Source organism: Aulonocara sp. 'chitande type north' Nkhata Bay, linkage group LG7 (assembly GCF_057382095.1).
Source record: "Aulonocara sp. 'chitande type north' Nkhata Bay isolate Kocher_YH1m ecotype deep benthic linkage group LG7, A_spYH_male_GT1.1, whole genome shotgun sequence".
Taxonomy (NCBI): Eukaryota; Metazoa; Chordata; class Actinopteri; order Cichliformes; family Cichlidae; genus Aulonocara; species Aulonocara sp. 'chitande type north' Nkhata Bay.
Genome location: NC_141350.1, coordinates 24644537 through 24658016, shown reverse-complemented (window position 1 = coordinate 24658016; position 13480 = coordinate 24644537). Strand labels below are relative to the sequence as shown.

Sequence of the window (13480 nt, the reverse complement as noted above, 5' to 3'; positions counted from 1 at the left end):
ACTGTTCATAAACAGGCTGTAGTATAATGGTGCAGTGTACACAAATACTGTAAGTAGACAAAGTAGGTTAATATCATGATTAAAAATAAACTGTAGATTAGATGGAGGCTTCCTGATTGTGATGGATGCATACCAGTTTGATAAGCGTGAAAATCATGGGCCAAAGTCTCCTCTTTAATGTTTGTCTTAGGATTCCTCAATTCTGCATAAATGGGAAGAAATGTTAATGAAGATGAGTAGTAATGCACATTTTCACAGAACTGAGACCGACTGATTTTGATTTGATTGTGCGGCAAAATACCTCATCCACTGTTACGTCAAAGACTGCACAGTGCTTGATTTTAAATCGAGGCTTTAGATTATTGTGAGAATTGGATGTGGATTTCGAACAGAATAGTTTAAAGGCAGGAAATTTAATTTCTAGACTAGAATCCAAGAATGACTCTTCCTCAATCCTCTGAATCCATTGCATGCATTATTATGCACTAGTTTTAATCACTGCACCATGATGTCACCCAAAATTTATACATGTACGTCAGTTTTATCGTTGCCAAAAATGGCAAGATGAATGAATGTCACACACAGACACAGCTTCTGACTTATTATAATATATCATCACTTTTCAGTGGCTTCTGCAGGTTGTCTTTGCATGAATGCATGTGCATATTTATGAGCATTGAATGAGCATTTACAGCGTGTGAATGTGCTAGTGATTTCCCAGTCGTTTGTGTGTGTTTGTGGTCGTGCTCCAGGGGTTTGTACATGACATGAGTCACTAGTTGTGTGTGTGTGTGTGTGTGTGTGTGTGTGTGTGTGTGTGTGTGTGTGTGTGTGTGAGAGAGGGCCATTCCTGTTTAAATTGGTTCAGAGCAGGGAGCCCTCAGTGCTACTCCTCCTGTCAGCTCTCATCTCCTGATAGCCATCTCTTAGAAACCTCATCTTTCCTCCCCCTCTGCCTTGTCCTCTTTTCCTCTCGTCTTCCCTTCTGGTTAGTTTCTTTGGTCTCTCACTGTTGTAGATGTCCTCAGAGAGATTTCCCTTCCGCTCTGTGTCCATGTTTCCCCTTCATCGCCCTAATGGGCCCAAGTAAAAACGAAAATAGAGAGAACGAGAGTGAGAGAGTGAGAGAAAATGACTGGGACATGCAAGTTGCCTGAGGTGGCTACATGGGTGGCCCCATGGGAAGGTTGCTATACTCTGGCCTTCCTGCTACCATTGGTAACCTCCCTGTCTATAATTTAGGGCCATCTCCTCTTATCACTTATGCTTTATTAGCTTTTTTGACTAATGGCCTTTAAACCTGCTAGTATTCACTTTGGTTTGCTTTTATTCTGAGTGTGTATTAGTTCCCTGGAGAGAATCTGACTGAGCTGCAAACATTCAAGTGTTTAAGGGGAAAACAACAATGTTATTCACACTTGAATAACATTGTTGTTTTCCCCTCTTTCGAAATATTTTTTTTAACTGGTGAAAATGTTTGTAGTTTTGCAAAAGTGCTTACAAAACTATACAATTCTGCATGATTACCTTCAGGATGTTTGTATGGAAGTGCAGGTGTCAGTAATGACATGATCACTCTCCTGGGGCATCAGCTGTTTCGTCTTCCTCTTTTACATGACTAATTCTGAGCGCTGAGCTAGCAGCACTAGCAGGATAAGGTTTTGAGCAAAAATTCAGTCAGAATCTGGGCCATTCTCTGTTTTGTAGCAACTATCAGCTGACATTAAAAAACTTTGATAGACAAACCAGTTTCACAAAATGATGTATCTAATCATCATCAGCTGCCATCTGCTGGTTGTCTCTGTATGATTGAGGAGGCTATAAGTATGAACATCTTGTTTCAAAGTTCTGTTTCTAACATGGTAACTTTATCCATTACGTTTCCGACTAAACGTGGAATTTGTTCAGGGACTGGGTCTCATATTTGTCTGGAAACCACACACTCTAAAAAATATTCATGGTGTTTGTAGATAGAACTTAACAAAAAAGCATTTTTCTACTTAAAAAAGTAAGTTGTCTACATGTACACGTTTCAGTGAGTTGACTAATCAATGTTAAAAGTCAGTGCAACACAGAAATTAATAAACACCTCCTTAACTTAAATGTTTTAGTATATTGAACAAAATACTTTTGTCATCAATCAACAAAAGAAAATATTAAGTTTGTGTAACATGTAAAAGTGAGTTGGAACATCCTTCGTGTTTGAACTGCCCATAACTGGACCATAACGAAAAAATAATTACAACTGCCATAAAAAAAGAAGAAACGGAAAAAAACAGAGGTTGGCACCACTACCTGGTAAGTTTCTTGTTTTATACTCTTTTATAAATATGTACTAGTTACAGGAATTCACTGCGTAAGTTTAGTCTGACAATGGCAGCTACATGATGTGAATTGACACTCTGTGTTATGCTAGTTGTTACTCTATAAAAGTAAAAGCATTTGTATTTTTTCCTGTTATTAATGAAATCTGTCAATTAAATCTGTCACTCTGGTGGTTACCTTGGTTAGCCATAGATGTGTATGAGACCATGCATACAGCAGAGGGTAACCCCGTAGCATATGTTCGTATCATCACAGGCGTAGCAGTTGTCTTCATTCTTATCACTTTGTGGGAGTAGAGGTGTGTTTCACCTAGACTGTATTCGGTGAGTTAACTAAGCATTGAATTCTAAATAGATTAATTACAAGTTATATTTGTACACTTTAAATTTGATGGTTTTAATCATAGTTTAACTTTAGCAACTTTACTATGCTAAAGTTGTTAGCTAGCTTTCTTTTAGCTAGCAAACGTTTCTCGCAAATATGAGAGTACATTGTCAATTTTTCCACTTATACTTAAAGTTTGTCACTTGTCAGGGTGCATTTGGTTAGCTGATAGACCTTGCAGACAGTAGAGCATGTTCAATTTGAACCTGTATATGTTCAAATTAACCAGTCAGCAGCTGCCTGCATTTTTATCATGGTGTCAGAGTAAATTTGTGTTTCGACGGTCTTGGGTGAGGTAACTAATTACTGACAGAGTGAAATGTGGGGAATTTATGCCAGAGTATTTATGTGAGTAAAAGTATTTCTATCAAATGTATTGATATTTTAAGCTCGAATGTGAAATATGCCTGAGGTTAAAGTTAGTTGACCTAGCAAGAAAAAACAAAATTGTGTGTGTGCACACGAATTGCTTTCGTTACCTTCTGTAATTGTAAGCATAATGTGAAGTGTGGTATTGTGGCATGTCAACAGTGGTCTTCAAATAATTAAAAAGAAAATTCTCTCACACATATGGATATGACACAATTTTTCCAATTTTAAACTACAGTCTGTAGATTTATTTTATTATTTTTGGATTCATCTTTTCAGTGTTTCATTGTAGTGTTTTAGAGAAGGTTTTATACTTAAAATAACTTGTTTACTCAAAAGCCTCGATAAGTCTTTGCATTACCAAAAGTTGCAATAAATTTCAAAATGCACTGGACTTGCAAAATTTGCAAATTTGAAACACCAAGAAGGAATCAGCTCTTAAAGCATTACAGGCTTAGACATAGCCAAGGTGAACTATTTATGCCTTGTCTATACTGGGATTGTTACTGCTCATTTAAAACATGGAATAGCTTGCGAACCCATTTATCAAGGAGGTAGGAGGTATATTCCACCACGAGTAAAATTCAAAAGCTAAATTCTGTTTTGTTTTTTTGTTTTCCTTTTTATATAGGTACCTCAATGTCTCATCCTGCTAAACTTCGGATCATACTCAAAGAGCATAACATTCGAAAACTGGACTTACCACATGGAATCCCTGGAACAGTGGAAGAACTTGAATCTATTGTGAAAGAGACTTTTGAGATTGATGGGAAGTTTACTTTGCACTATAAGGATGCTGACTTTGGAGAAGAATATTTTTCTCTGACATCAACAGGTGATATCAAGGACAAGGACACACTTAAGGTGGTTCAGATTATTGAACCTCTCACAATTACTCTGACATTTAGTGATGTAGACAGTTCCTTCAAATCTGCATCAGAGACCTTGGTCAATGCTTCAGCAATTTCAGAGACATCAGTCTCAGAGACATCAAGTGTGTCCTGTGGCACCAGTTGCTCATCTGGATCTCAGGATAGTCATTCTTTCCTCACCTGAACATTTGAGTCGGCGTTTACAGCGCTGGCCTACCAATTTTTCTGTTCCTCGCTTTGCTTATGACACAGAGCTTTTACTTGCTTCAGGAAATGAAACTTTCAAAAAGGATGGAACTAAACTTAACTTTACTCCACTTCTTCCAGACATCCTTGAGAAACTGGCTGAAACGATCTTTCAGTATGTTGCCTACCCAACATCTGCACAATTAGCAGATGTAGCTGAAGCACTTGTTCAACAACATCCTTGCCTTAAAGAACCGGGATCCTATAATGGATGCTATGGATGGCAACAAAGACTGAAATATAAAATGGGCAATTACAGAAGTAAACTCAGAGGGCTTGGGTGCCCTGAGCTGGATGTGAACTCTCTCAAAAGAAAGCAAGCACATGAGAAGACACCTTCAAAGAATCTCAAAAAGCCAAGAAAGGCTGAGGTGAACTATTTGCCACCTCACCCACAAGGAGAAACAGAGGAAAGCTTGGAAAAGGAAAGATTGGAACTTCTTGATGAAGTGAAGAAGAGGAACAACTATCGGATCATCAGTGAAAAAATGGCCAAAACATTCTCGAATCGCAGACAGGAAGTTGTTAATCTGGCACCACCTGTGAATGACTTCAGAAGTAGATGGCCTGCGCTTTTTGATGCAGCACAGGTGATTTTATTAAATAATTTATAGGATAACTTATAATTGTGACATTGTGCATTACATTAACACATTGTGCTTTTAATTATGTCTTTTTTTTATTTTTTACAGATAAATGATGAATTCCAAAGGATCACCACTGTTAACTTGGAAACAACATTCATGGCAAAACTGGACCAGTATTCCACAAGAATAATGTCCCTGGTCTCTTCAAAAGGCGGTGCTGCAAAAATTAAGATTGAGCGCATCAGGAACATGTTGCAAGAATATAATTGATAATCTTACACACCTTAAAAGTTAATTATCTAATTCATTATCTCAGGAGCATTGTTGGCTATCTTTTACTGAAGAGTGAAAAAGTGAACATCAGAGGTGGACAGAGTAAAAATTTGCTAAAGAAAACATCACTCAAAATATATTTGTCTGTTTTCTTTGTTGTAAGAGTCAAGGATATAGTGATGTATTTGTAACTTGGAAACTCAGATTGAAGAGAAAAAGTAAAACTCAGATGCATAAGTATTTTGCACCTCATAAGTGAGATGAAAAGACATTAATGTAACTTTTGGTCACATAATTGCAAACTGAGGTGGGTAAATTTAAATAGGTACTTTCCATGTCACATGTAACTTGACAATACATTAAGGTAAGTATGGGTCATATTACAAATAATGTGAGGAGAAAAAACTGAGGTAATAATTTGGAGTGTTACAAGTATCTTCATCAACTGCACAATAAACGTGTATGAGGAAGACAAGTTACACAAATACATTAAAGAGGGTAGATAGGAGCTTTTAATGTTTTAATCACATCATTACAAGACTTGTCCACAGGTGGCTTTTTCCAGTTCTGCATCACATATCTCACATATAACTATTATAGTTGAATCCATAGAACTCAACAAAAACTGTTTGAAATAGTCTCCAAATCTAGGTTATATTTACTTTCACTCACCTTATCCTACTGCTAGCAAAGGGTGCATTGAAAGCAGGGCAGTATGTAACAGATTAAATTAAAGTTATAAAAATTAAATTGTTTATTTGTTAAAAATTCATCCATCCATCCATCCATTTTCATCCGCTTTGTCCGGGGCCGGGTCGCGGGGGCAGCAGCCTAAGCAAAGAGGCCCAGACCTCCCTCTCCCCAGCCACCTCCTCCAGCTTATCCGGGGGAATACCAAGGCGTTCCCAGGCCAGCCGAGAGATATAATCTCTCCAGCGTGTCCTGGGTCCCGGTGGGATATGCCTGGAACACCTCACCCAGGAGGCGCCCAGGGGGCATCCTTGTCAGATGCCCGAACCACCTCAGCTGGCTCCTTTCGATGTGGAGCAGCAGCTGCTCTACTCTGAGCCCCTCCCGGATGGCCGAACTTCTCACCCTATCTCTAAGGGAGAGGCCAGCCACCCTTCGGAGGAAGTTCATTTCTGCCGCTTGTATCCGCGATCTCGTTCTTTCGGTCACTACCCACAGCTCGTGGCCATAGGTGAGGGTAGGGACGTAGATCGACCGGTAAATTGAGAGCTTCGCTTTTACACTCAGCTCCCTCTTCACCACGACGGACCGGTGCAGCGTCCGCATTACTGCAGCTGCAGCCCCAATCCGTCTGTCGATCTCCGGCTCCCTTCTCCCATCACTCGCGAACAAGACCCCGAGATACTTGAACTCCTCCACTTGGGGCAGGAACTCATCCCCGACCCGGAGTGGGCACTCCACCCTTTTCCGGCTGAGAACCATGGCCTCAGATTTGGAGGTGCTGATCCTCATTCCCGCTGCTTCACACTCGGCTGCGAACCGCTCCAGTGCGAGCTGGAGGCCCTCACCCGATGAAGCCAACAGAACCACATCATCTGCAAAAATCAGAGATGAGATTCTGAGGCCACCAAAGCGAAAGCCCTCCGCCACTTGGCTGCGCCTAGAAATCCTGTCCATAAAAATTATGAACAGAACCGGAGACAAAGGGCAGCCCTGGCGGAGCCCATCACCCACCGGGAACGAGTCCGACTTATTGCTGGCAATGCGAACCAAGCTCTTGCAACGGTTGTATAGGGATCGAATGGCCCGTAGCAATGGGCCAGACACCCCATATTCCCGCAACACCTCCCACAGGACACCCCGAGGGACACGGTCGAATGCCTTCTCCAAGTCCACAAAACACATGTAGACTGGTTGGGCAAACTCCCATGCACCCTCAAGTATCCTGGAGAGGATAAAGAGCTGGTCCAGTGTTCCGTGACCAGGACGAAAACCGCATTGTTCCTCCTGTATCCGAGGTTCGACTAACGGACAAACTCTCCTTTCCAGCACCCTGGCATAGACTTTCCCAGGGAGGCTGAGGAGTGTGATTCCCCCTGTAGTTGGAACACACCCTCCGGTCCCCTTTCTTGAAGATGGGGACCACCACCCCGGTCTGCCAGTCCACAGGTACTGCCCCTGATCTCCACGCAACATTGCAGAGGCGTGTCAACCAGGACAGCCCTACAACGTCCAGAGCCTTCAGGAACTCGGGGCGGACCTCATCAACACCAGGGGCTCTGCCACCAAGGAGTTGTTTAACTGCCTCAGTGACCTCGCCCCCGGAAATTGGCGGGTCATTCCCCTCCTCCCCAGACTCTGCTTCCTCCTCGGAAGACGTGTCAGTGGGATTAAGGAGGTCCTCGAAGTATTCCTTCCACCGCCTGACAATTTTCTCAGTTGACGTCAGCAGCGCTCCGCCAGCACTATACACAGTGCAGGTAGAGCACCGCTTTCCCCTCCTGAGACGTCTGACGGTTTGCCAGAATCTCTTCGAGGCAGTCCGAAAGTCTTTTTCCATGGCCTCTCCGAACTCCTCCCACACCCGAGTTTTTGCTTCAGCCACTGCCCGAGCCGCATTCCGCTTGGCCTGTCGATACCTGTCGGCTGCCTCCGGAGTCCCACAGGCTAACCAAGCCCGATACGACTCCTTCTTCAGCCTGGTGGCTCCCTTCACCTCTGGTGTCCACCATTTGGTTCAGGGATTACCACCACGGCAGGCACCAACCACCTTGCGGCCACAGCTCAATGCAGCAGCTTCGGCAATGGAGACGCTGAACATGGTCCATTCGGACTCAATGTCCCCAGTCTCCCTCGGAATGCTGTTGAAGCTCTGCCGGAGGTGTGCGTTGAAGATCTCGCGGACTGGGGCCTCTGCTAGACGTTCCCAGCACACCCTCACTACGCGTTTAGGTGCACCAGGTCTGTCCAGCGTCTTCCCCCGCCACCTGATCCAACTCACCACCAGGTGGTGATCAGTTGACAGCTCAGCCCCTCTCTTTACCCGAGTGTCCAGAACATATGGTCGCAGGTCTGCTGATACGATTACAAAATCGATCATCGACCTACGGCCTAGAGCATCCTGGTGCCACGTGCACTTATGGACACTCTTATGTTCGAACAGGGTGTTCGTTATGGCCAAACTGTGATTAGCACAGAAGTCCAATAACAGAGCACCGCTCGGGTTCAGATCAGGGAGGCCGTTCCTCCCAATCACGCCCCTCCAGGTCTCGCTGTCGTTACCCACGTGAGCATTGAAGTCTCCCAGCAGGACAACAGAGTCTCCAGGTGGAGCACCCTCCAGCACCCCCCCCCCCCCCCCCCCCCCCCCAGGGACTCTAAGAAGGCTGGGTACTCTGAACTGCCACTCGGCGCATAAGCGCAGATGACAGTCAGGACCCGTTCCCCGACCCTAAGGCGCAGGGAACAAACCCTCTCGTCCACCGGGAAAAACCCCAACGTACCGGCAGCAAGCCGAGGGGATATTAGGATACCCACTCCAGCCTGCCGCCTCTCACCAGGGGCAACTCCAGACTGAGACAGAGTCCAGCCCCTCTCCAGGAGACTGGTTCCAGAGCCCAAGCCATGTGTAGAGGTGAGCCCGACTATATCTAGGCGGTACCTCTCAACCTCACGCACTAACTCAGGCACCTTCCCCACCAGAGAGGTGACATTCCATGTCCCTATTGCCAGTCTTGGCAGCCGGGGGTCAGTCCGCCAGGGCCTCCGCTCCTGGCCGCCACCCGGCACACAATGCACCCGACCCCTATTGCGCCTCCTGCGGGTGGTGGGCCTGCGGGAGGATGGGCCCATGTCTCCTCTTCGGGCTGTGCCCGGCCGGGCCCCATGGACTAAGGCCCGGCCACCAGACGCTCGCCCTCGGGCACCCTCCCCGGGCCTGGCTCCAGGGCGGGGCCCCGGTAACCCTATCCCGGGCAGGGTAAACTGTTCCCTCGATGTCCTTTTCATAAGGGTCTTATGAATCGCTCTTTGTCTGGTACCTCACCCAGGGCCAATTTGCCATGGGAGACCCTACCAGGGGGCAAAAGCCCCCAGACAACATAGCCCCTGGGATCCCTGTGACACACAAACCCCTCCACCACGATAAGGTAGCGATTCAAGGAGGGGTATTTGTTAAAAACAAAAATGAAATCAATAATTAGCAAAACGCTAGTCCTATAAATGTAATATGTTTGACTTTTCGCCTAGTAAACTTTTTTTATTCTCTAGAGTTCGGTGGAAACAAGAAGAGAGGTCGCAATCCGTTGCCTGATGGTGTATCTGAAAGAGAAAGAAGAGGATCTCTTCAGAGAACAGCTGGTAGGTAAATATCACATTGTTTTGTGTTATATTTTTAAATAGCACATAAAATACCGACATGTTTCTTTTTAACCTACTTGCCAGGATGGTGAAGAACAGTTCCCAGAAGAAGTGGTAAAGATCGTAGTCACCAGACGTGCAGCAGTGTCTCTTCCAGCCGTCGCTAAAATTGTGATTGAAGGAACAGCTGTCCTGGAAGACCTTGATGTGCCCAGAGCGTGTGCCTTAATGATGGGACTTACAGTGGGGCAAAAAAGTATTTAGTCAGCTACCGATTGTGCAAATTCCCCCACTTAAAATGATGACAGAGGTCAGTAATTTGCACCAGAGGTACACTTCAACTGTGAGAGACAGAATGTGAAAAAAAAATCCATGAATCCACATGGTAGGATTTGTAAAGAATTTATTCGTAAATTAGGGTGGAAAATAAGTATTTGGTCACCTCAAACAAGGAAAATCTCTGGCTCTCACAGACCTGTAACGTCTTCTGTAAGAAGCTTTTCTGTATAAAAGACACCTGTCCACAGCCTCAAACAGTCAGACTCCAAACTCCGCCATGGCCAAGACCAAAGAGCTTTCGAAGGACACCAGGAAAAGTATTGTAGACCTGCACCAGACTGGGAAGAGTGAATCTACAATAGGCAAGCAGCTTGGTGTGAAAAAATCAACTGTGGGAGCAATCATCAGAAAATGGAAGACATACAAGACCACTGATAATCTCCCTCGATCTGGGGCTCCACGCAAGATCTCATCCCGTGGGGTCAAAATGATCATGAGAACGGTGAGCAAAGATCCCAGAACCACACGGGGGGACCTGGTGAATGACCTGCAGAGAGCTGGGACCAAAGTAACAAAGGTCACCATCAGTAACACACTACAACGGCAGGGAATCAAATCCCGCAGTGCCAGACGTGTTCCGCTGCTGAAGCCAGTGCATGTCCAGGCCCGTCTGAAGTTTGCCAGAGAGCACATGGATGATACAGCAGAGGATTGGGAGAATGTCATGTGGTCAGATGAAACCAAAGTAGAACTTTTTGGTATAAACTCAACTCATCGTGTTTGGAGGAAGAAGAATACTGAGTTGCATCCCAAGAACACCATACCTACTGTGAAGCATGGGGGTGGAAACATCATGCTATGGGGCTGTTTTTCTGCCAAGGGGACAGGACGACTGATCCGTGTTAAGGACAGAATGAATGGGGCCATGTATCGTGAGATTTTGAGCCAAAACCTCCTTCCATCAGTGAGAACTTTGAAGATGAAACGAGGCTGGGTCTTCCAACATGACAATGATCCAAAACACACCGCCCGGGCAACAAAGGAGTGGCTCCGTAAGAAGCATTTGAAAGTCCTGGAGTGGCCTAGCCAGTCTCCAGACCTCAACCCCATAGAAAATCTGTGGCGGGAGTTGAAAGTCCGTGTTGCTCGGCGACAGCCCCAAAACATCACTGCTCTCGAGAAGATCTGCATGGAGGAATGGGCCAAAATACCAGCTACTGTGTGTGCAAACCTGGTAAAGACCTATAGTAAACGTTTGACCTCTGTTATTGCCAACAAAGGTTATGTTACAAAGTATTGAGTTGTATTTTTGTTATTGACCAAATACTTATTTTCCACCCTGATTTACGAATAAATTCTTTACAAATCCTACCATGTGGATTCATGGATTTTTTTTTTCACATTCTGTCTCTCACAGTTGAAGTGTACCTCTGGTGCAAATTACTGACCTCTGTCATCATTTTAGGTGGGGGAACTTGCACAATCGGTGGCTGACTAAATACTTTTTTGCCCCACTGTATATACGCTCTCAATCTGAGCTACCCCAAACAAGTAAAGAACACTCTAGAGGTATTCCAGGTGTTTCTGGAACTTGATGGGCTTAAAGCCAGCCCACGGGTAATGTCTCTTAAGTACAAACTTCTGTCATAAAACAAATGTAATTTAGGCTGCAATATTCAGATGTGCTGATGCTTGTGTTTTTTATGCAGTCTTAGACAAGTGTAGTTTTGAGAGTTCATAATGCGTATAACCTTACCTTTGGATTGTTGCGTTGTTAAATATTAAAATGTTTTGTAATTTTCTTGATTCTATGATATTTACCAAGTTGATAGGTTAAAGTTAATGTTTAATAATAAGCAGATTTGCAAAAACAAATTGCCTTACGTTGCAATGTTTGTTTTCTGAGGTATTTTAGAAGGGTGTGATTTAAAATTATTGTTATTTGGAAGATTTTATAAATATATATTTGCTGCTTTATTTAATATACCTTTACAAATCTTTATAGTGGTTCTCAAAGTCAGTCATCAGGCCCCACTGCTCTACTTGTTTCTATTAATAACTAAACACTGTTGATTGGATGGTGTGTTCAGTTAATCAGAAGTTGTAGACACCATTGTGGAGTAAGAAAAACTAAGTAAATTGGCATGTTTTAGCTTCTGATTCAACCTTGTCCAGGTAATAAACATGTTACATTTTCTTTTGTTGCTGAGGTTGTTTGTGGAGGAATTGTACTGAAATACATTGTTTTTGCCCACTCATTTATAATTACAGGGCTGCTGTAATGTTTGATTTATGTTGTATGACACAGAAGTGTATTTCTTCGAAAATGTTATGCAATAAACTGTTTCATCAGTTGGAATAATTTAAATGGCTATGTTTGCATGGATAATTGTGAGTAGGATATATGTAAAAAAGTAAGTTAAATTAACTCAACTAATGTAATTTGTCAACTCAATATTACCAGGAATTCTAAATTAATATTAGGTTGCTTAAACTTAATTATGCTTTTAGAGGTCAAGGTAAATCATGTTGGTTTGTTGAACCAGTTGAGTTAGCCAAACCTAAAAATTTCTTGCTAGATTTACTTAATAATATGCAAAATTTGTAACTTAAAAAGCTGAGTGGAAATTGTTACCTCAATTTTTTTAAGTTAAGCCAACAAAACATTTTTTAGAGAGGTCACTAAGAGGCCTCTGGTTTTGTTGTTTGAAATATACAGCTGCACCATGCAACTACCTTGCATGGTGCAGCTGTATATTTCTACGTTTCTTTAAATGTAGCACAGTCCCTCCTTGCGTCTCTTATAGTTAAGTGGAAATACAGCGCAAGATATTACATGGAGAGTTTTACCATCCCATTGAACAGATTCCAGTCAGCAGTAAAAGAAATACAATGAATGGCAAATGTTTTATTAGTTAGAGGTGGGAATCACCATACATCCCACGATACGATATTATCACAATACTTAATGCACGATACGATATTATTGCGATTTCTTTTTTAAATATCTGCGATATTCAGATTCTGTACATAAAGGTAAACTTTATCAATATTCATTTTATCTAATATCAAAGTCTCGCACTCAGTCTTTCTCTCATTTCAGTCAGTTTTATTGTTGACAAACTGAACGGTTTGTATTACAGTCTAGTCCAACTTAACTGAATGCAGCCATCTGGTATAGCTATTCTGAACTATGCAATTTATGAAAACTATGCAGCCCATTCAGCAACTGAAGAATTTGAAAGTAAATTAAAACAAAATATAATTTTACATTAAATAAAAAAGTTTTAAACTTAATTAAAATAAAACATGTCTTAAATTAAAATAAGTAAACTGTCATGTTTATTGCTGCCAAAAAACAAGTTAAACACATTTGGACAGTGAAGGAATGTCAGGATTCTTGCTCAGAAAAAGGAGCTGATCAACATGCTCTGAAGTCAGAGCACAAAAACTTTTTTTGTAACAAAATATCGATTTCTGCTGTCCCTGTATCGATACATTATTAGCAAACAAAATATCATGATACTACACAGTATCGATTTTTTCCCCCCCACCCCTATTATTAGTTAATCGAAAGCAGAAGGTTTGATTTGGTTACTTGTGCCAATTCTAGTGTTCCTGCAGACGTTAGCAATACCAGTTTAAACAGACAAGGTGTCCTCTACTAACAGGCCGCCTACCATCTGTGTGGGAATGTGCCTCTTTTGTAGCCATGTATGGTACACTTCTATGTGAATAAGTGTGCAGTATTGATAGTATGTTAATTTATAAGGAACATCTGTCAATTCTCAACATGTTGGCCATGTGCATTTGTGT

At 42.7% G+C, this 13480-nt stretch overlaps 2 protein-coding genes across 6 annotated transcripts in view; both read left to right on the top strand.

Moving 5' to 3' along the window:
- Positions 1–13480, top strand: part of poc1b (POC1 centriolar protein B) — a 51660-nt gene that overhangs the window by 5192 nt on the left and 32988 nt on the right. Inside the window, exons 11-12 of one of the 4 annotated variants that reach the window (XM_086299565.1) lie at positions 9296–9385; positions 9470–9653. The exons of the other annotated variants lie outside the window; for them this stretch is intronic. Of the exons in view, the coding sequence (XP_086155691.1) occupies positions 9296–9385; positions 9470–9649 (270 nt within the window). The 3' untranslated portion in view covers positions 9650–9653. Of the gene's footprint in view, positions 1–9295; positions 9386–9469; positions 9654–13480 lie in introns of those variants that run through there. 4 annotated transcript variants of the gene reach the window in all.
- Positions 3853–8375, top strand: LOC147325187 (sterile alpha motif domain-containing protein 3-like). 2 transcript variants are annotated; one of them, XR_015130296.1, is made up of 3 exons: positions 3853–4786; positions 4889–7948; positions 7979–8375. XR_015130296.1 is itself a non-coding variant. In XM_086299571.1 (2 exons), exons 1-2 carry the CDS (start codon positions 4031–4033, stop codon positions 5051–5053), a joined length of 921 nt encoding a protein of 306 aa, XP_086155697.1. In that variant the 5' UTR covers positions 3853–4030; the 3' UTR covers positions 5054–8375. The 2 variants fall into 2 exon arrangements, 1 of the variants encoding a protein (XP_086155697.1); XM_086299571.1 differs by having other exon boundaries at positions 4889–8375.